The sequence below is a fragment of the Papio anubis genome, chromosome 4 (genome assembly GCF_008728515.1).
Source record: "Papio anubis isolate 15944 chromosome 4, Panubis1.0, whole genome shotgun sequence".
NCBI classification, from domain to species: domain Eukaryota; kingdom Metazoa; phylum Chordata; class Mammalia; order Primates; family Cercopithecidae; genus Papio; species Papio anubis.
The window spans coordinates 129,459,236-129,483,410 of record NC_044979.1 but is presented as its reverse complement, the minus strand read 5'-3'; the positions used below and the strand labels follow the sequence as shown (position 1 = coordinate 129,483,410).

At 41.5% G+C, this 24,175-nt stretch overlaps 1 protein-coding gene across 4 annotated transcripts in view; it reads right to left on the bottom strand.

Moving 5' to 3' along the window:
* The window catches only part of LOC101000797 (S-adenosyl-L-methionine-dependent tRNA 4-demethylwyosine synthase TYW1), a 256,556-nt gene that overhangs the window by 34,568 nt on the left and 197,813 nt on the right, over nt 1–24,175 (bottom strand). For all 4 annotated transcript variants that reach the window (XM_009202869.4, XM_021935762.2, XM_021935761.2 and 1 more), the window contains 2 exons: nt 21,776–21,886; nt 8,866–9,033 (listed from right to left, as the gene is read on the bottom strand). In XM_009202869.4, coding sequence (XP_009201133.2) covers nt 8,866–9,033; nt 21,776–21,886 — 279 coding nt within the window. The remainder of the gene's footprint in view (nt 1–8,865; nt 9,034–21,775; nt 21,887–24,175) is intronic.

Here is a 24,175-nt window from a genome sequence, read left to right as displayed (position 1 = left end):
CAAAAAAAATCTAACATTTGTATCATTAGAGATGTAAAAAGAGAAGAGAAATCAGATGAGGCTGAAAAAAGTATCTAGAGAACAACTAGAAACTTCCCCAATTTGTAAAGGGCATATACCTGCAGATTCAGGAAGCTGAGCATGCCTCCAAAACAACAGACCCAAAGAAACCCAGGCCAAGGCAACCTGTAATCAAACTTCTGAAAACTAAAGACCTGAATATTTTTAAAAATCTTGAAAGCAGGGAGAGAGAAACATCTTACCTAAAGGAGAAAAACAACTAAATGACAAAGGATTTTTCATCAGATACCAGAGAAGCCAGAAGGAAAGAAAAGAACTGTCAATCCAGAATACTTTACCTACCAAAAATATCCTTCAGGAACGGAGAGGAAACCAAGACAGTGGCAGATGAAGGAAAACTAAGAGGACTGGTTGCTATCACACTGGCTCTAAGAGAATTGCTAAAGGAAGTTCTTCAAACAGATGGGGAAGATTCCAAAGGAAACTTGGACCATCTGGAAGAAAGAAAGAACAACAGAAGGAGTAAGAATATGAGTAAATACAATAAACTCTTCTTCTCTTGAGTTTTCTAAGTTATCTTTGATAGTTGAAGCAAAAATTGTAATAGGATGCCATGTGATTTTCACTGTAGGTGCAGGAAACATCTAAGACATTGTAAGTACGGGAGGGAAAAGAGATTTAAGAGAGGTGAAGTTTCCACATTTCACTCAAACTGCTAACATGTTGACACTAGTAGACTGTGATATATTATATATGCATAATGTAATATGTAAATCAACCACTAAAAAGTCTATACGAGGAGACGCACTCAACAACAGTGCAGAGAAATAAAAATGGAATTCTAAAATAGATTGGCAGAGTAGACTAAAAAAGTATGACAACTGTATGTTGCCTATAAGAAACTCACTTCGAATATAATGATACAGGCAGGTTGAAAGGCAAAGGACAGAAAAACATATGCCATGCAAACATTGATCAAAAGAAAGCTGAAGTGGCTCTATTATTGTCAGATAGAGTAAACTTCTGCTTATATATCCTTCTTCCAATGAGAAAATTACAGAGATGGAGAGGAGATTAGTGGTCGCCAGAGGCTAGGGATAGTTGGTATTGGACGACAAAGGAAGTGTGAGAAAGATCTTTGTGGTGATAGAACAGTTTTCTATCTGGGTCGTGGTGATGGCTACATAAATCTACACATAAAACAGCATAGAACTAAACACACACATGTGAGTGCATTTAAAATTGATGAAATCTGAATAAGGTCGATGGGTTGTATTAATGTCTATTTCCTGATTTTGATAACATACTATGATCATGTAAGATGTTATCACTGGGAAAAACTACGTGAAGGGTACCTGAGACCTTTCCGTACCATTTTGCAGCTTCCTATGAATCTATAATTGTTTTAAAGTAAAGACTTGGTATTCAGTTTTCTTTTGTGGCTATCTTGGTACAACAATAGGAGAGTAGTCCTTCATTCAACATGACTGCAGCAGCTTGCACTCTCTTTCAGAAGTCCCGGGATTATTAGTAGAAATTGAGGCCGGGCACAGTGGCTCATGTCTGTAATCCCAGCACTTTGGGAGGCCGAGGTAGGAGGGTGCTTGAGCCCAGGAGTTTGACAGCAGCCTGGCCAACACAGTGGGAACCCATCTCAATAAAAAAATTTAAAAATTATCTGGGCATGGTGGCTCACGCCTATAGTCCCAGCTACTCCTCGAGAGGCTGAAGCAGGAGGACTGCTTGAGCTTGGGAGGTTGAGGTTGCAATGAGCCATGTTCACGCCACTGCACTCCAGCCTGGGTGACAGAGTCAGATGAGACCCCGTCTCTAAAATAAAAAAATAAATTGAGCAATCTTCTGAGAAAGCAGAGAATGACAAACAGGTATTTGATGATTTGGACCTCTCTGGTTTCGGATCACCTGACTCAGCTCAGGAGCTTAAAGAAAGGGCCAATGGACCAGGCCTGAGAAGTGACTATTTCCTAGGAAGTGGTACCATATTTTCATCTTTCGCTAGACACTAGTATAAGAATAGAGAGGCCATGGCTGAAAAATGACAAGATCTGCATACTCTGATATCAGAAAAAGGAAAAGAAGCGCCAGAAAACACATAATTGGAAGGAATCTAAATGAGCCTTGTTTTACTTTTTGGATGGGTTTCTGTATTATTTCCTCATGGCCATGGTTCCCAAGCAGTGGGAGCACAGTACTCACTGGGACACTGCAAGGCATCTTGAATTTTAAAGAGGAACGCAGTGACACTGGACATCTGTTGGGCATTCCATCAACTACCAGCTTGAGAGAGTTCCTAGTTTCAACATTAGGCTGTGTCACATTTCTTTCGATGATGTCATAACAAATAGAACTGCTAGGTATTTCTTTTGACCTACAGGTCTTGTGAAAAAGCTATTGAGGCACTAGAGCACTATGAATGTGCAAGTTGGAAACCTCCACGTTAGGGTATCCGTGGTGTTTAAGTAATTAATTTCAAAGCATTTTGGATGGTCACCTGGACCATCTGTCTCACTCTGGGCATTCTAAGGACAACTTCTCATAATCTGGACTCCATAATGTGGTATCTATATCTTTGCTGGAATTTCTTCCTGACATCGCAGAGTCAATCCATTCACTCTCTACCTACATGAAAAATAAATATGCAAGTAACATCATCTCCGTGGAAGACACATTCACAATCACCTGTTTCCCAGGTTAGAGGCCAGGGAGTCATGCCTGAACCTGCACACTCATTAATGGTCCTCATTTAATACTTTGCCAGGTCTACCACTCACTATTCTCACTCATCACAGCCTTTGTCTCAGACCCCCATTTCACCCTCAGATTGCTGGACCTGAGGGTTATAACAGGTTTGTTGTTGTTGTTTTAGATATGGAGGAGGGTCTCACTATGTTGTCCAGGCTGAGCTAGAACTCCTGGACTCAAGTGAGTCTCCTGCCTCAGCCTCCTGAGTAGCTGAGACTACAGGCACATGACACCACAGCTGGCTATCACAACAGTGTTTTAACTGGTTTCTCTGTCTTACAGCTTTTCAATCCATCCCCTGTAATGCTGCCAATTTTTTCTGAAACACAAATCTTGATTGTGGCACTTCCCTACCTAAAGCTCTCCAGTGCCTCCCCATGCCCTTTAGGGAAAATGACATTTAGGATGCCATTCAATGCTATCTGTGATCTTAACCCTACCTAATAATCTCCTTCCCCTGCAACCGTTCTCTTGACCTTCAGCCATCCCAAACTACTTGTGGTTCTCAATGTGCCATGTCTCCGTGCATCTCCTTGGACTTCTGCTTGTACTGCTTCTGCTCAAATGTTTTTCTTACCTCAGCCATCATTTAAGATCCAGGTAAATGGCTCCTCCTCTGTGAAGCCTCTCCTGATGGGACCAAGTAGTCCTCAGAATGCACTCATTGAGCTCCATTCCATTCTTCCATCATAGCTCTGATTACATTCTCAGCACTTTTTTTTTAAAGATATTTGTCTTTTTCTGTTAGACCATTCTTGAAGGCAGGAACTGATATGGTTTGACTGTGTCCCCACCCAAATCTCACCTTGAATGGTAGTTCCCGTAATTCCCACGTGTTGTGGGAAGGACCTGGTGTGAGATAACTGAATCATGCGGTGGTTTCCCCCATACTGTTCTTGTGGTAGTCAATAAGTCTCATGAGATCTGATGGTTTTATAAGGAGTTTCCTCTTTCGCTTGGTGCTCTTTTCTTTCTTGTCTGCCAACATCTAAGAGATGTGCCTTCCACCATGATTGTGAGGCCTCCCCAGCCATGTGGAACTGTGAGTCCTTTAAACCTCTTTTCCTTTATAAATTACCCAGTCTCAGGTATGTCTTTATCAGCAGCGTGAAAACGGACAAATACAGGGACCACTGTTTACTCATCTTTGTAATCTTAGAGTACCCAGTCCTCTGTATTCTCAGAACACCCATGTGCCTGACACACATGGGTATTCAACAAACATTATAGAGAATAATGAGGGTCTATCTCAGATTCTCTCCTCTGTCCTGGTGCACACTTGGTGCCATGTCTGGTTGTGCACTGATCACACTGATTTTCAGTCGTTTTCCTCACTAAACCGCGAGCTCCTTGTGGGTAGGGGAAGACCCATAAAAGCAGCAGTAACAACTATTTATTAACTGCCTATTTCACTTCAGGTTCCCTTCTAAGTTCTTTCTTTCTACTTTTTCCTTCCTTCTTTCCTTTCATCCTCCCTCCCGCTCTTCTCTTCTTCTCTTTCTCTCTCTCTCTCTTTCTTTCTTGATGGAGTCTCACTCTGTCGCCCAGGCTGGAATCCTTCTAGGTACTTTAAATATGTTACTTTTAATCTTGATAATGGCCTTGAAAGCAATACTATTAGTATCAATTTTGAATAAGGATATGAGGGATTTAATTAGAGAGAACGGAGAGGCAGAGAGAGAGGAACAGGGAGTATAGGAGAGTGGTTTAAAATCAGTACAGTTCCAGTAACCCACTGGAACAAAAAATAGAATTCCTGAGTCCATACTGATAAATAAATAAATAAATAAACGGGAAGCAAGGGAGGGCTTTTGTTTATAGTAGAATGCTAAAGGTAAATGTGGAAGGAGTGGTACAGTTACAAAAATCAATATTTTACAATCAATAAAACATTTTATCAGGCAGGAACCATCAATAAGTGCTAAATCTATGGGGAAATTTTGGTAAGAAGCGAGATACTGCATAGTCTTATGGTACCTTTTCATAGATAGCTTATTAGGTGCAAAGGAGAGAAACAGAAGAACTGGGTAAAAGTTGTTGGCTGAACAAAATCATCACCACTAATGAGGAAGACATGGACACCAGGTACCAAGTGTGACACTCTGAAAAGGACACACCGCCAACGCAGTATTCCATCTGAGGATGTACAACTTCAATCTAGCCACAAGGAAAAATCAGGCAAATATAAAACAAAAAACATTTCCTTTTTTTTTGAGATAGTCTCGCTCTGTTGCCCAGACTCAACTGCAATGGCATAATCATGGCGCACTGCAGCCTTGACCTCCTGGGCTCAGATGATCCTTCCACCTTAGCCCCCTAAGTAGCTGGGACTACAGGTTCATGCCATCACGCCTAGGAAATTTTTCTGTTTTTAAATTGCGATGGGGTCTCACTATGTTGCCCAGAGTGGTCTTGAACTCCTGGGGTCAAGGGATCCACCTGCCTCAGCCTCCCAAAGTTCTAGGATTACAGGTGTAAGCCACTGCACCTCACCAAGAAATATTTCTATTAAAAGAAAGGGAAGGGGGGAAACTGTATTCTTTTAAAATAGCAACATCATAAAAGACAAAGGAAGACTGTGGAAATGTTCCAAATTGAAGGTGACTACAGAGACATGAGAAGAAAATGTAGTATCTGCCTAAATTAGGGATTGGGTAACTGTGGCTGGTAGGCCCAATCTGGCCACATTTAGCTCACAGACCTGTTTTAAGGACAGTCTTTGCATTTTTAAGAGATTGTAAAATGAGTAAACAAGCAAAGAATATCTGACAGAGACTATATGTGCCTTGCAAACCTCAAATATTTACTTTATATAAAAATTAAAATATTTACTTTGTATCTTTTTTTTTTTTGAGATGGAGTCTCACCCTGTCGCCCAGGCTGGAGTGCAGTCACCCAGGCTCGACTCACTGCAACCTCCACCTCCCGGGTTCAAGCGATTCTCCTGCCTCAGCTTCCTGAGTACCTGAGATTACAGGCCCCTGCCACCACATCCAGCTAATTTTAGTATTTTTATTAGAGATGGGGTTTCGCTATGTTGGCCAGGCTGGTCTCGAACTCCTGACCTCAAGTGATCTGCCCGCCTCAGCCTTCCTCCCAAAGTGCTGGGATTACAGGCATGAGCCACCACACCCGGCCCATATTTTCTTTATAAACAAAGTTTGCTGACTCCTGCAGAGTAGATCCTGAACTGGAGGGGGAAATGCTATAAAGGACATTACAAGTTGAACTGACAAAATGTGAATATGGATAGTAGATTAAAGTCATGTATCAGTTTACAGTTTTGAAGTTGATAACTGTATTGTGGTTATGAGAGACAATATTCCTAGTCTTAAGAAATTCACACTGAAACATTTAGGGCAAAGGACCATGACCAATGCAACATTTCCTCAAATGGCTCAGAAAAGACAGATGTGTGCATGTGTATGCTGGGGGGCTGGGGGCGGGGCGGGGGTGTGGAAAGGAGGGAGAGAGAGGGAGAGAGAACAAGAGCACAAGAGAGAGAGCAAGAGAACAAGCAAATGGCAGAAAAATGGTAACAGGTGATTTTGCAAATCTGTGTCCTTTGTTCTATTTTTATCATCGTACTTTTTTGTAAATTTGAAATAATTTCCAAGTTTAAAACAAAAGAAAAAGAAAGAAGGAAGGAAAGAAGGGAATACAGGCTCTGGAGTCAGATGCCAGGGCTTAAATCCCATTTCTCCTCCTTACTGGCTGTTTCATCTTGGGCAAGTTACTGAACCCCTTGATGTGTCAATTTCTCATCCATAAGACAGAGGTCAGGCTGGGCGTGGTGGCCCATGCCTGTAATCCCAGCACTTTGGGAGACTGAGACAGGCGTATCACTTGAGGTCAGGAGTTCGAGACCAGCCTGGCTAACATGGTGAAACACCATTTCTACTGGAAATACAAAAATTAGCCAGTGTGGTGGCTCACGCATGTAGTCCCAGCTACTCAGGAGGCTAAGGCAGGAGAAGCGCTTGAAGCGGGGAGGCAGAGGTTCCAGTGAGCCGAGGTTGCATCGCTGCACTCCAGCCTGTGCAACAGAGCAAGATTCCATCTTTAAAAAAAAAAAAAAAAAAAAAAAAAAAAACAGAGGTCTCGATAGTACCTACCTTACAGGGATGCTGTGAGGATTTAAAAATACACTTGAGAGTGTCTGTCACATATTAAGCATTTGCCAAATTAGGTGGTTTTATAAAAATAACAATAACTGAAGCAGCAATAACTGAATCATGCTATGAGCTAAGTGCTGTGTTAAGTGTTTCATAGCAATGGCCTTGGCTAGCAATATGCCCATTTTCCAGATGAAAAGCTAAAAAGAGATAAGGGCCAAGATTAAAGCCCTCTAATCAATCTGACTCCACATATAATCTCTTCTCATTCATCACACTACAGAAAGAGGAAAGAACTTGCACAAAGTCACCTAGTTAACAAGTGGTGGTGTAAGATTTGTGCCAAGTCTACTTTGCAATTAACCCTGTGGCTTTCCATTCTTCATGTCTGAGCACTGAGTCCCTTGCTGCACAGCCTGGTGTCCAGAACTCAGCAGGCACTCAATAAACACTCAAAGAACTGAATTGGCTTGAATGAGACGGTTGCTATCGATTTCCTCTATCCTCATGGGAATAGAGAAGAAATCTTACAGACTGAAGTAAAGTATTAGACTAAAATTAAATTGTCCTGTTTTAAATGTTCCTTTGAATACTGCCAATGGTTTCGAAAGATGCCCTGTAGTATACAAAAGATCAATGGACTAGAGGGAGAGAAGGCTGTGATTCTAGTTTGACACAGCCATTTAAGCCAGTCTCTTCACCATTCAGACCTCAGTTTCCATATGGAAAAACTGAGAGGGTTAAATCACATATTTCAAACACCTCAGGAGAGATCTGATCCTAGGCTTGACTTCATTTCTAGAAATAATCTTCTAAATACAACATACAGAACACAATCACAGGTAACAAGGCACGGGAGAAGACAAGGCAACATGAATGAGAACCTGCAGAAATGACAGACAACAGACACACGGCCACAGAAACTTTAGACATTGGAATTATCAGATGCAAACCATAAAACAACTCACTTCCAGTACTCAACAAGATAAAACCCAAGCTTGAAAACTTCAGCAGGGAAATAGAAATTATACAAAATAGCATTTTTGAAATAAACAAACCAAGCAGAAATTACACAATTAAAAAACATGAAATCTAAAGTTAAGAAATTAATGGTTGAATTCAATAGCATAGGAGACACAGCTGAAGCAAAACTTAGTGAACTGGAATATGAATCAATAGAAACTACCCAAAATGAAACATGGAGAGATGGTGAGACAAAAGCAAAAAAATACAAATGAGAAGGCAAGAGATATAAAAAACTAAATATAGTGACGTCTAACATATGTTTAATTGGAGTCCCAGAGGAGAAAATATAATGAGAAAGAATATGTATTTAAAGAAATAAAGACTAAGAAATTTTCCAGAACTTCTCCAGAAAATTAACAAATTATTTCAGTGGCCCACCTCTATCAAGAACTGGATTTTTCCTTTGCTAGGAGTTATTTACTTAAGAAAGATACTAGATTCATGTACTTGTTCTATCTAATAAAAGGACTAAAGGGGAAAAATGGAAATAGTGTTATAAACTAAAATCCCAAACAAAATTCTCCAGATGCCAAGATTCAAGCAATCTAAAATTTGATAGATACCTCAATATTGCTTCTGACAGCTAGAAACTCATATGGGGACTATTTACTATTTTAGCTTTTCCCTGTCATTCCAGGAAAGGACTAGAGGTTATCACAAGGATATTTTGCTTTGTTTTGTTAGCATGCACCTTCTAAAAACTGCAAACCAGAAAGTACTTCAAGATGTCGAGAGGAGGGCTAAACAAGAAGCAATTTCACACAGAAAAGAGTTTATGAGCCCAGCAGACAGAATTTAGTGCTTTCTTATTTTTGTTTTAGGAAAGGTAGTAAACAAGCAAATAATACCTATAACAATGTAAGAGGAAAATAAAGAGAGAAGAGAATGAAAGAACAGCAGGGTCGGGGAACAGAAGAATCCATGTTTGAGTTATTCTTACCTTTTTGTGTGCTATCAGGAGGCAATTAGAGTGTTCGTGTTCACATGCAATTTCATAGTCAGGGATCAGATCCACCAGCTCGCGGACAAACTGTACCACTTCCTCATGCCAGGGCACATGGGCCATGGTAAGATTGCTTGCTGAACTTTCTCCGCAGTAGGTAACACCCTGTAGAAACAGTATAACCATCAGAGATGACTACAGACCTACCTGCATGTCATAGAAGAAGACTTTCAGAGCCAGAAAGCCTTCCTGAGGTCATCCAATGCAATCCAGTCCGCATTTTACAGTGAAGGAAGTGAACATAGAGACGATAAAATCTGCTTAGGAGACCATACAAGTAGCTACTGACAAAGACAGCAGGCTGATGCTCTCGCTACTCTATGACATTGCTGGGGCTTAAGTACCTGTGCTTTCTACAGTTGTCACAATCTATGCTGTCTGGTCACAATAATGTATTTGAATCAATAGCATGTTTTTTGATTCAGATTCATCTGTGCACTATAACTGAGGAATTCTGAAGGGGTTATCACCCCTTAGGATAATAATGGGGACATAGTGGACACTCACAAAAATTCACTGACCAAGTAATTGATTCACTGGGAAAATAAGCTGAGCTTCCATTTTCTAGTATAATTGAGATTGAAACTGGCAAACTTTTTCCTTAAAGTACCAGGTAAGGATCCCTTTAAAATTATTATTATTATTATTATTATTATTATTTTGAGACAGAGTCTTGCTCTGTCGCCCAGGCTGGAGTGTAGTGGTGCGATCTCGGTTCACCACAACCTCCACCTCCTGGGTTCAAGAGAGTCTCGTGCCTCAGCCTTCCGAGTAGCTGGGATTACAGACGCCTGCCACCACGCCTGGCTAATTTTTGTACTTTTAGTAGAGATGGGGTTTTGCCATGTTGACCAGGCTGGTCTTGAATTCCTGGCCTCAAGCAATCTACCTGCCCCAGCCTCACAAAAGTGCTGGGATCACAGGTGTGAGCCACTACACCTGGCCTAAAATTATTCTTTAAGGAATTCATTTTGTAATGCACTTTGAATGTGGTTGTATAGACAATCATGCCAAAAGGGAAATATATTTGTGTATGCACCTATATACCTTTACACACAACTACATATACACATGTATTTCACCAACATAGAAATTCTTCTTAAGTACAACTGCAGAAAGATAAACTGTCTAACTCTTTTGGACTCTCTAACAGCCCAGGCATACAAGAGCCCAAAATTTCATAACTAAATTCTCTATTTGGTAAATTACATAATGGTAAATGATTACTTTTCTAATAATAAAAGATTTATCTTATTTCTTGAGATAAATCTTAACTCTGTGAGCTCTTCAAATACTCACAAATCAAACTTTTCTCAACAACTTGTTTGAATATCCCAGAAATGATTCTGCTAAGTGGGGAATAACTGGGGGGGACTGGGAGAAAGGCATGTGCACCCCTCATACACATTCTGTCTCTCTCACACACACACAAACAGAAATACATACCAATACATATAAAGACAGGACTCACACACACATACCACAGACAATTTGGAGAATGCAGAATGACACTGAATATTTTATTTTATTTATTTATTTATTTATTTATTTATTTATTTATTTATTTATTTATTTTTTAGATACAAGAGTCTCATTCTTGTTGCCCAGGCTGGAGTGCAGTGGTGTGATCTCAGCTCACTGCAGCCTCCACCTCCTGGGTTGAAGCGATTCTCCTGACTTAGCCTCCCAAGTAGCTGGGAATACAGGCACGTGCCACCATGCCCAGCTAATTTTTGTATTTTTAGTAGAGATGGGGTTTCGCCATGTTGGCCAGGGCTGGTCTTGAACTCCTGACCTCAAGTGATCTGCCCATCTCGGCCTCCCGTGTGCTGGGATTACAGGCGTGAGCCACCGTGCCTGGCCAACACTGAATTTTTAAAAACCAACAAATGACCAGAGTGACCCTGACCCTGATGGCAGAGCTGGGACCTGGATGAAGATTCACATGAGCTTTGCCAAACACTCGACTCAAGACAGCTGTTCAGAAAGATTACTGGTGCACTAAACTGAGATGGCCTTTGTGGAATATAAACCACAGCCACCCCGCTTAATTACAATAAACAAGAGAATCTTCTCAGCTTGCCCAGTGATTTAGAAGATTCATTAAACAGAGTTGGAGCTGAAACTGTGCCCTAAAGAGTTAAAGAAACCAACGACTAACAGAAATTCTTGTGTTTGCAGGATGGCAGTATAAGAAAATAAACAACTTGCTAAAATGCTGAAACTCCCTCTGCTTATGAGATTAAAAAAAAAAACTGGCTGAAATTGGTTGGAACCAACATGGCCAATGGAGTCTGAGTAGAAAGAGCTTGCTGACGTCACAGCCCAAATTTCCAACACATTTCATACTAACTCTGCCTGAATTTGCATATATAATCCATGAGGAAGCATGATGAAATAGCCAACTGCGCGTGTCCGAGGACTTTTCAGATCTCCCCTTTCCTTCCACTAATCACTTACTAATCCGAGAATCCATCTCCTGATAAAATCATTGCCTTAAAGCCTGCACAGGAAGACAAATTTGAGCTGGACTTAGTGTCTCTTTATTAGTTGACTTGCAATAAAAAAGTTTTTTTTTCCCCCTCAAAAACCCTATGTCAATTAGTATTGGCTTCCAGAGCATCAGGCAGTGAGCCCCTTTTGCTCAGTAACAGAGCTTAAGGTGAAGAAAAAAAGGCAAATAATGACATGGTTCAAGCAATCATTATGAAAGCATGGCTGAAAAACTGCTAGCCTTACCCAAGTGCATAAAAAACATGAAAATGATGTAGTGATAAGCCAAATTAGTCATAAAAGTGTACTCTACCTCAATTTAAATACTGCTTATATGTGGATTACACAAACCACCATGTATGCAGTAGCTACTTCAAAGGACTTCCTTTTTAATATTTAAAAAGTTAGTTCACTGAATCACAGAGTTGTTAGATAAGATCTTGTCTTCGTGAGAACAGCTTTTGAAAATATTTTAATATTTTATTACACAGCAAAAATAGCCATGAAACACTGAGGGGAGATTTAGTTTGGGAATGGAATGAGAGAATGCCTGCTGTGGTTCATTATCATGACTCCACCATTCCTTACGACTCTATGATGCTTTATGGTATTTTCACATAACATTTCTCATTTTAGCCAGATAAAACCCTTTGAAGAGGCTAGGCACAGTGGCTCATGCCTGTAATCCCAGTTCTTTGGGAGGCTGAGGCGGGCAGACCACTTGAAGTCAGGAATTCGAGACCAGCCTTAACAACATGGTAAAACCCCGTCTCTATTAAAAATACAAAAATTGGCTGGGCACGGTGGTGCTCACCTGTAATCCCAGCTACTTGGGAGGCTGAGGCAGGACAATCGCTCGAACCTGGGAGGCGGAGATTGCAGTGAGCTGAGATCGCGCCTCTGCACTCCAGCCTCTGCACTCCAGCCCGGGCAACAGAGCGAGACTCTGTCTCAAAACAAAACAAAACAAAACAAAACAAAACCCAAACAACGACAACAACAAAATCCTCTGAGGGAAGCAGTCCTGGGTAACTTCCTGAGTCAATCACAGAGCCAGAGCCTGCACTGTGACAGAAATGCTCTAAGCAGAAAATGGTCTTGGTGACTTAGAGTGGGGGTCACCTCAGGGACCCCGAGCTCTCACTTAGTTAGGCGCCCAATGGCTCTGTCTGGTGTTCTCTCTGCTGTGACTGCCCCACTTCATCTTACCCTCTAGTCTACTGATGGCTTGTCCTGACTTTATTCCTGAGCACAGAATTATCTAAAAAACCTTCTCTTCATATCACAGCTGTCTGCCACCTTCTCACCCACTCTCACCCTCACCCCCAACTCCATTTATCAGAAGCAGCAAGTTTTTCGCCCAAAACTCTGAATAAAGAACAGTCTGAAGAAAACAGATGGGTACAGCGTGGTGATAGAAAAGCCAAGTCACTCACGCCAGAATCTGCAGGCTGAGGAGTGACAAGCAGACCCCAAGAATGTTCGTGAAGAACAGGACCATTTACACATCTTTGGAGTTTGCAGTGAAAAGCATAACCCACACTTTTACAACCTGGTGGCTTTCGGACCCACCCCACTGCCCTAGGAGATGGGGGCTGCTATACTGTGGATATTTGAGCCTTCAAACCTCATGCTGAAATGTGATCCCCAGTGTTGGGGGTGGAGCCCAATGGGAGGTGTTTGGGTCACAAGGGCAGTATCCATCTGTCTGTCTCTCTGTCTGTCCATCTGTCTCTTTCTCTGCCTTCTGCCATGATTGAAAGCGGCCTGTGGCCCTCACCACAAGCAGCTGCTGGCACCAGGCTTCTTGTAGAGCCTGCAGAACCATGAGCCAATAAACCTCCTTTCTTTAGAAATTACACAGCCTCAGGTATTCTTTTATAGCGATGCAAACAGACTAAGACGGGGCCATAAAGTCCTCCTCACTGGCTGCTTGGAGAGTTTGCCTTGGGATTCATGGTCTGTGGGAAGAGCAGTATTGCGCTGGTTTGACTATTTGATATCCTAATTAAACCAAATGGGTGTCAAAAGACTCCTGATACTGTTTTTGTTCCCCATAGTTTGATGAGAAAAGAAATAATGACTTTATGATTTTTTTCCCCCACAATATACCCCAAATACTTCATTCCTTTATCCTAAAAATGCTTCAATAACTCCCCTTTAAACCAGCCCAAGCTTCTCACCACGGCACGAGGCCTTCCTCACCTGCCTCTGTAGCTTGCGCTAACAATGGACCATCAGCCATTCAAGCCCCTGTCTTTTGGCCATATGCACAAGTAACTCTAGAGCTGGACTGCCCACTCAGCATCCTGTCTGCACCTGGCTAAAACGACCCATCAATTTCTTTAACCTCCGTTCAGGAACCTCTACCTATCTGACCCTGATCTTATCACATCCTGTGCAGTTATCTGTTACCAGGTAACTGGTACAACAAAGCGTCAAAACTCAGCCCTTCAAGGGCAGGGACTGTGTCTTGTTCCTCTTGGTACCCCAAATCAATCTATGCTAAATGAATGAAAAATCGAGTCAGACATTCTCCGATGACATTAAACTCCTTAACTCTTTTCTAATCTAATACAAAATTTCATTCGCATTACTCAGGAGTTTTCTACTCCGTAACAGTTGTGAGCCAGCTGATAAACGCTGGTTAGGGACTGCTACATACAAGAAAAAGTGACTGTATTCCTCACCTTTGTGGGAGAGAGTGAGGCTATGCTAAGACAATCATTTTGCAGGGTGCATTCTGTAAGGATTGAGCATTCCACACAGCTAGGGGGCTAACAGTAAGTAGTTTTAAACCATTTGACAACAAATAATTACAGAGCACTTCCTAGTCTCAAGGTGTAATGCTAGGCAGAGAACACACAGACAGTATTTCATTTACAAATGGATTGTATTACAAAAGTTTTCAGCAAGACAGATGGTTGTAACAGGAAACCTTTTCAAAAGCAAGCAAGTAAATAATGACAAGGAAGATTCTCAGGCTAGCAAATAAAGGCCTCTTTAAGCCTAATGAAGCTAAGATACATGCTAATTTACAAGGAATATAGCAGAAAAATATTTTACAAGAGTGGTAAAGAAAGAAAAGAGGAAATTGATATGATAAAGAAATATCCTCTATTGATTTTGTTTAAATAAATGTGCTTAATGGAGAGTGATCTAAAAACTTAACTGAATCTGGGCATACATTACCCCATTGAATTCTCAAAACAAACTTTTTTTTTTTTTTTTTTTTTTTTGAGGCGGAGTCTCGCTCTGTCGCCCAGGCTGGAGTGCAGTGGCACGATCTCGGCTCACTGCAAGCTCCGCCTCCCGAGTTCCCGCCATTCTCCTGCCTCAGCCTCCCAAGTAGCTGGGACTACAGGCGCCGCCACCACGCCCGGCTAATTTTTTTGTATTTTTAGTAGAGACGGGGTTTCATTGTGTTAGCCAGGATGGTCTCGATCTCCTGACCTCGTGATCCGCCCGTCTCGGCCTCCCAAAGTGCTGGGATTACAGGCTTGAGCCACCGCGCCCGGCCTAAAACAAACTTATTAAAGAGACATTCTTATTCTAATTTTAATATTGACAGAATTTAGGCTCAAAGAGGATGAATAACCTGTCCCAGGCTACACTGGCACATTTTAGGTAGGTATCAAAACTGGGCACTGCCTCTCGCCCCACGAGACTCCAGTAAGTGCAGACTATGGGAGACCCCAGATCTGACATGCACACACGCACATGCACAAACACAACACACACATGCACACAAACACCACACACATGCACACACAACACACACGCACATGCACAAGCACAACACACACACATATATGCACACACATAACACACACAATGCACAAACATGCACACACACAAAACACACACACCACACACATGTACACACCACACACACACACACACACGCGTCAGGGAGGAAAGATGCCGAGGGCATGCCTGGCCATGACGCCACTCCCGCATTTACAATCACGCTTCCTGACCCAAGGGTGTTCATGCTACCATTTCTATGACCAAAGTTAAGACGATTTTTCCTTTGACTCACACATGAGAAACTGCACACAGGGTAGATAGAAAAAGGAAGGCAGAGTTTCCTAAATTCAATTAGGTTAGTGCTACAAGCAAAATGAGAAAAAGAAGTTGAATAGGGAGACAGACACATGTCAGAAACCTTCCTCAAACTGGATTTAGGAATTTGTCAACAGTTCAGCACAGTACTCTGAATGCACACACACACACGTATGTGTGTGTTTCCATTTTAAAGTCAAAGAACTTAATAACAAAAAGATAAGCAACTCAACTGAAATACAAAGGGTATGAACAGCATTGTGTCTGCGTCTGCAGGGAGCTTGAGGCATATCCATGAATCCAGGGCCAATCTGTATTATTGATTTTACATCTTGGGAGCATTTATATGACCTTGAGGTACTATAATATTAAATTTGAATTCCAAGGCTGTTTGAGGGTAAGGCCCTGGAGAGAATTTTCCTTTTTACCAAGAGCACGGGTATGGAACAAACCTTCCAAGTGTTACTGTGTCCATGGGTAAGTTTTTCCCTAATCCATCCTTTCACTGAAGGTGAAAGGGCCTAGTCTTCTGTCCTTTAAACCCAAGTCCTGTCTACTGGGACCATGGAGTACTTCCAGAATGGTTTCTTTTCTTCTAGCTCCAAGAGTGTCTCCCTTACGGCCATGACAGATACGCACCTTCCCAAACGTATGGTTTTCATAACAGATTCACTTCTAAGTGTTTATTCTTGGAGAGGTTTGAGGTTATAGCCTACCATATTACTAGTTTTGTTTTGTTTTGTTTTGTTTTGTTTTTTTTGAGACAGAGTCTCACTCTGTCGCCCAGGCTGGAGTGCAGTGGTGCGATCTCCACTCACTGCAAGCTCCGCCTCTCGGGTTCACGCCATTCTCCTGCCTCAACCTCCCAAGTAGCCGGGACTACAGGTGCCCACCACCGCGCCCGGCTAATTTTTGTATTTTCAGTAGAGCGGGGTTTCACCGTGTTAGCCAGGGTGATCTCGATCTCCCGACCTCGTGATCCGCCCATCTCGGCCTCCCAAAGTGCTGGGATTACAGGTGTGAGCCACAGCGTCCGGCCTTATATTGCTAGTTCTTATCAAATGTTTTATGGAGAGGCCTTATTATTATTGTTGTTATTTATCTATCTATCTATCTATCTATTTATTTATTTATTTTGAGACAGAGTCTTGCTCTTTTGACCAGGCTGGAGTACAGTGGCGTGATCTCAGCTCACTGCAGCATCTGCCTCCTGGGTTCAAGTGATTCTCATGCCTCAGCCTCCCGAATAGCTGGGATTATAGGCACCCGCCACCATGCCTAGCTAATTTTTGTGTTTTTAGTACAGACAGGGTTTCACCATGTGGCCAGGCTGGTCTCGAACTCCTGACCTCAAGTGATCCACCTGACTCAGCCTCCCAAAGTGCTGGGATTACAGGCATGAGCCACTAGGCCCAGGTAATAACTTTTAAAACTCCTCTATTTTAGAAATTTTTAACTTTAATTAATAAGACAACAACAACAAAAAGATGTCTTTCCAGACATTCTGTAGTTTAATCCTATTGAACAGGAAAAGCATGCCTTCTCCATTTACTTATTTCATTTGTCTTTTGAATTACAAACCAATGCATGCTCATTGCAATAATCCACACAATATATAATTACAAAATGTAAAATTAATAAACCTTCCCCCCTTCTCTCAAATAGATAACTGTTAACAATCTGACATATATCCTTCCATACTTTTCTTACATAAATACATCTGAACATACAACATTGAAAATGCAATCAACGATTTAAAATAAAAATTAAAATAAAAAAAGAAAATGGAATTGCATAATAAATATTATTCTAGAATTTGTTTTGCCTCTTAGTAGCAGTATGCTATATTCTGTAAACATCCTTTTGCCACTACAGCATCAAAGGAAGACATCTCATTAACTTGCTAGACAATGACAGGTAAGTTAACAAAGAATGAGACTAACCCTCTAGTGACCAGGCATTTCACATTCATTGCAGGACCCTTCTCCCTGGGGTCTTCTATGAAAGATCTGACATGACTGAATGTGCCTCCCTCTGATGTAACATGAACTGTTATTTATTACATTATATTTTATCATCAAAAATTTAATTTTAAGCCAGGCACGGTGGCTCACGCCTGTAATCCCAACACTCTGGGAGACCAAGGCAGGCGGATCATCTGAGCTCAGGAGTTCAAGACCAGCCTGGGCAACATGACAAGACCCTGTCTCTACAAAAAGTACAAAAATTGGCCAAGCATGGTGGTGTACACCTGTAATCCCAGCTATTTGGGTGGCAGAGGCATGAGAATTGCTTGAACGTGGGAGGCAGAGGTTGCAGTGAACCGAGATTGTGCCACTGTGCTCCAGCCTGGGAGACAGAGTTAGACCCTGTCTCAAAAAAAAAAAAAAAATTAATTTTGGTTATACATTTCTCCAAGAGTTTTCAATTATAAAATCTCTTAGAGTAGGTCATTTTACTTTTATAGATTTTTGCCTATTTTCAATAAAACATTCATTTCCCAAATAGCACATACATATAAAATTTTTCATCTCCAGTGCTTTAACAAGGCCTATCACATGGAGAGATCTCAAAAATATTGTTGAATGCAAGGACAAAATAATAAAATGGAAATTTTGAAAGAAAACTTTGTTGTTAATAGCATCTTAGCTAGGCTGGGTGCAGTGGCTCATGTCTATAATCCTAGCACTATGGGAGGCTAACATAGGAGGACTGCTTAAGGCCAGGAGTTGAAGACCAGCCTGGGCAACACAGTGAGACCCCATTTCTATAAATACAAAAATGTTTTAAATTAGTCAGGCGTCGTGGTGTGCGTCTGTCGTCCAGCTACTTGGGAGGCTGAGGTGGGAGGATCACTTGAGCCCAGGAGCTGTAGGCTGCTGTGAGCCATGATTGCACCACTGTACTCCAGCCTGGGCAACTGAGCAAGACTGTCTCAGAAAAACGAAACAAAACACATCTCAGCTATAGACAGAAGGCTTTATCTATTTCCTAATGATGTTCATAGTTTGGTGAACCAAGTAATATCCACCAGAGAATTATACTATTTAAAGAAAGCTGTCTTTCTTTAAAAAATACTTCTTTAAAATTATGCTGTTTAAAGAAAGCTGTCTTTCTTTAAAAAATAATGCTGACTGATTTTTTTTTTCAGATTTAAAATACCTGTTCTTTATAGAAAAACATGACTACAAAAGTAAGAAAGGAGAGGGGAGAGGCGGGGCAGGGGGGAAGAAAGGAGGGAAATGAAAAAAGGGGAGATCCAGCCAAGCTGCTTTATTATAATAGAGGTTTTACTGCAACATAATTTGAGGCAGCATTCTTTAATAGCTAAATCGTAAATTGAAACACCACTAATCTCTGATGTTGGCAAGGTTTGCTTAAGCTGACACATATTTTCAGGGGCAGTTTGTATCTTTGCATCATTAGAGCTCTTGCCAAGAGTAGTCTTTTGAAATTAAGAGCAATTTCAAGAGTGTCTTCAGCCTGACCAGAGATAAAATGTTACATACTCAGACAGGAGTATTTCATCTGTTCCCATCTCCCCACACCTCTAGAGCAACACCAAAAGCTAAACTCACCAAAAGACAGCTGTAAAACCTCTGATATGACACAGAGAGCATTCAGTTTCAAAGCCATAAACGGAAATGAGCAGAGCTGGCTTTCCCAGACAGGATACATTTTCTCATCACTTCTCTTGTCTTGTGGACTCTTAGTTGCCCAAAAAAGCCATTACTTCCAATCATTATTTCTAGTCCTATCTTATCCCTGAAATTTTGAGCTTATAAAACCTACAATCTATTTAAACTTCTACTCAGATATTTAAAAGATATCTCAAATTTAACGTGGCCAACAGGGAGCTCAAAATTTCTCCCCAGATATGTCCCCTTTTCCCTCCTGGTTTCCTGTATCTCAGCAAACAGTTTCACCATCCACGCAATGGCTTAAGCCAAAAACCCAGGTGCTATTCTTGATTCTTTTTTCTTTCAGCTCATACCTATAATCTAGCAAAAAGTTTCATTTGTTCTGCTTCCAAAACGAATCCTAAATGCACCCACTGCTCTCCAGCCCTAGTCCCACTGACCTTCCCCAAACCATCTCTTGCTTGGACTAACCACTCACTTCGTGACTGTTCTGCCTACTCTACTGCCCTCTATAACCAAGCCATGCTGCAACAGTGGGGTGATCTTTTAAAATCACAAATCAGATTGCATCTCTCCCCAGCTTCACGCCCTTTCCTAGTGCACCTATATTTAAAAAGCTTACCATCAAACTTAGTTTAAAATCCAATCCCCTATCTTTGCTTGAAAGGCCTCCTAAAAGCTGCCCCGGCCCACTGCTCTGATTCATCCTGTGCCACTGCCAACCTCAGCTGCTCTACTAGGATAGCACAGGACCTCCGTGGACTAGCACCACCTGCCCGGAATGCCCTTACCCCAGGCTTTTGCTGACCACTTACATATCAGTTTTTAAAATGTCATCTCAGGCCCAGCACGGTAGCTCTAATCCCTGTAATCTCAGCACTAATCCCTGTAATCTCAGCACTTCGGGAGGCTGAGGTGGGTGGATCATTCAAGGTCAGGAATTCGAGACCAGCCTGGGCAACATGGTGAAACCCCGTCTCTATTAAAAATAGAAAACTTATCCAGGTGTGGTAGTGGGCAGCTGTAGCACCACCTACTTGGGAGGCTGAGGGAGGAGAATCTCTTGAACCTGGGAGGCGGAGGTTGCAGTGAGCCAAGATCGTGCCACTGCACTCCAGCCTGGGTGACAGAGCAAGACTCCATCTCAAAAAACACTGAAATGAAATGAAATGAAATGACATGACATGACATGACATGACATGAAATGACATGAAATGAAATGAAATGAAATGAAATGAAATGAAATAAAATAAAATAAAATAAAATGTCATCTCAGAAAAGCTTCTCTAAAACAGTCAAACACCATATCTAGTAAAATAATATATGCATTTACCCTTTGACCCAGCAATACACTCATAGGTATCTATCCCAAAGAAACACTTGCAAAAATATGAGAGGCAAGCAGACATTATGTGACTCCTGATTGGAGTATACAAGACCACCAGTGAAATATTCCTGAAATATAAAACAAACCCACACACACATGTACTCCTGAATGTAATCAATCTTCTCTTGATCTAACTATAGGCACCAATCCACAGGAAATACAGGAAGCACAGGAACATGCAATCAACAGAATCTAAAATATAAACATAGGGCATCAGCCAAGATGCATGATCCATTTTCTACAGCAAAGTGATTTCTAAGAGGATAAAAAAACCCATGGAAGAGGAAATTAAAATTTTCAGTTGAAAATTTTTGGGTATGAGCCCAGCACTCTGAATAACTGTTTGAAAAGAATACACATCAGCCGGGCACAGTGGTTTACACCTATAATCCCAGCACTTTGAGAGGCCGAGCCAGGAGGGTCGCTTGAGGCCAGGAGTTTGAGACCAAACTGGGCAAAACAGTGAGACCTTCTCTTTACAAAAAAATAAAAATGAGCCAGGCACAGTGGTGTGCACCTCTAGTCCCAGCTACTCAGGAGGCTGAGGCAGGAGAATTGCTGGAACCCAAGAGTTGGAGGCTGCAGTGAGCTACGATCACAGCACTGTACTCCCGCCTGGGTGACAGAGCAAGTCCCTGTCTCAAAATAAATAAAATAAAAATAACACAACATAACATAACATAAAAATGAAATAAAATAAGCGTAGATATCTTTTAGGAATATATGCTGAAACAATTGTGGGTAAATGATTTAATTTTGGTGGTTTGCTTTAAAATAATCTGGGCTAAGAGCAGAGAAAATGGGTAAAGGTATAATTGAAACAACTCTGGATCCTGAGTTGATCAGTTTTGAAGGTGAGTGATGGGTGGATAGGGGTTCATTAGACCAATCTCTCTACTTCCGTATATGTCTGAAATAAAAGTTTATGTAAAAGCCAACCAATTACTCACCACCACACTATTTTATTTCTCAGCATATTCATGTCACTACATGGTTTTTAATGACTCATTTTGTGTCGACTGTCCATCCTCCTACTAAAACACTTGCTTTATAAGAGCAAGAGCTTGGTCTTCTTGACAGCTATTATCCCTAAGGCCTAGAACAATGCCAGGTTCTTGATGAATACCGACCATGAAATGAATACATCAATAACATTCCTGGGACCTCTAGAGTTTTACAAGGTGTTAACTCCACCATGGCCAACGAAGCACCACGATTCTTTGTCACTCCACCACGGCCACCAGAGTGAGCAGGGGCTTACCTTCACTTCAATGAAGTCAGGATTCCCCAGAAACACGAGCTGCGCGTAGGCCTGGAGCTCATCCACGTTCCATGCTTTCACGAGCGTCAGTCTGTAGACAGTTCGTTGTTGCTAAAACAAAGGAAAAGACAACTTTGTTGTTATCTTGGTGGATGTCATCTCTTAACCTAGAGGGTTTCTCAAGCTTTTTCAACCCAGAGAACCCAGGATGGGCAAAACTCATCATGAACTTTTGTAAACTGAAGCTGTATTTTGAGGAAAGATGAAACAAAAATAAACACTATGATTCTAACATACCTTATGGAAGGCACAAGCAATACTGACATATATATTCTCTCCCCCACAGCACTTAAGGCTATGCCAGGCACCCAAAGGTTTCTTGACACAGACACATTGAACTACATTTAGTAAGGAATGATAAACTGATCAAACAGTGTTGGGCTACAAAAAATTAATTCAAATATCCTCTAGGCCTTCAGGTAATAATCACCCAAGTTGTTAGTGACAAGAATTGTTAATAAGTCCTGTCTTCTTTCCTACTCTCTCATTATTTAATGATCTCTTGGCATTTCTTACTGGCAGAAAAGGCACATGGATGGATTGTCAATGTTGCCATTTGTGTGCCATATAACCACAAGAGGGACTGGCTTGCTTTCTTTTCTTCTTTATTTTTTTAGAGCAGGGTCTCGCTCTGTGGTCCAGGCTGGAGCGCAGTGGTATAATCTTAAGTCACCACAGCCTCAATCTCCTGGACTCAAGTGATCCTCCTGCCTCAGCTTCCCAAGCAGCTGGGACTATAGGCACATGTCATCATGCCTGGCTAAGCTTAAAAAATTTTTTAGAGATGGGGTTTTGCTATGTTATCCAGGCTGGTCTCGAACTCTTGGCCTTAAGTGATGCTCATGCCTGAGGCTTCCAAAGGGCTGGGATTACAGGCGTACACCATTGTGCCAAGCTAGATTTCTGAAAATGTAATTAGACAATAGGCATTAAAGCCTTTAAAAAGCTTACACCCTGACTTTGTAGCTCCCTTTTAGAACCCAAAACAAATGATTAAAAATTCAAAGACATTAAAAAATCTCAGGACAATTTTTTCTTTTTTTTTTTTGAGTCGGAGTCTCGCTGGAGCCCAGGCTGGAGTGCAGTGGCCGATCTTGGCTCACTGCAAGTTTCACCTCCCAGGTCCATGCCATTCTCCTGCCTCAGCCTCCCGAGTAGCTGGGACTACAGGCGCCTGCCACCTCGCCCAGCTAGTTTTTTTGCATTTTTTAGTAGAGACAGGGTTTCACCATGTTAGCCAGGATGGTCTCGATCTCCCGACCTCGTGATCTGCCCGTCTCGGCCTCCCAAAGTGCTGGGATTACAGGCTTGAGCCACCGCGCCCGGCCGACAACATTATTAATAATGGCTTAAGACCGGGCATGATGGCTCATGCCTGTAATCCCAGCACTTTGGGAGGCCGAGGTGGGGGGATCACCTGAGGTAAGGAGTTTGAGACCAGCCTGGCCAACATGGTGAAACCCCATCTCTACTAAAAATACAAAAATGAGCCAAGCGTGGCGACACGCACCTGTAATCCCAGCTACTTGGGAGGCTGAGGCAGGAGAATCGTTTGAGCCTGGGAGGTGGAGGTTGCAGTGAGCTGAGATCACGGCCACTGCACTGAGACAGAGCAAGACCCTGTCTCAAAATAAATAAATAAATAAATAAATAAATAAATAAATAAAAATAAGAAGAATGGCTTAAAATCTAAAGTGAGACCCACTCCTTGGGTAGGTGCAGGACCTGTGACTTGCCTGTAACCAACAGACTATGGCAAAGGTGATGGGATGTATGTGGTTCTATGTACATGATTACACGCATCTGTAGCAAATGCCCAGGTAACATCCAGGCTACCAACCCTCAAACCACACCTTAAGTAGCAATGCTCAAAATACTCAAGAAAAAAAAAAAAAGTAAAGTGAAAGGGATGCACAAAATGATACCAATCTTATTACTTTAGTCTATGTTTGAAAACTTCTAACATTTATAAAAAAGAAGAAACACTTGAAATCTTCATTGAAGAAAACTAAGAGATCGTTAATAAGGAATATTAGGCAGCCACACCAGAAATTTACGAAGCCTATTTACTCATATGTGTAAAGTTCCTTCTAAAATGCAGTATATCATGCAAGGAAAGACAGAAATCTTCCAGATTCCCTCTACATGCTTGTAATTCTTCCAATGCCAAAAGCTAACAAAAATAGTAGAAAACTGCAGACCAATCTCACTCATACGTACGTATGTAAAACTGTTATAGAAATTTCAGCAAGTAAAATTCAGCATTCTGCTAAACATTCCGGGAATGCAAAAACAATTCAATATTAGGCTATACAGTAATACAATTCATTATACTAGTAG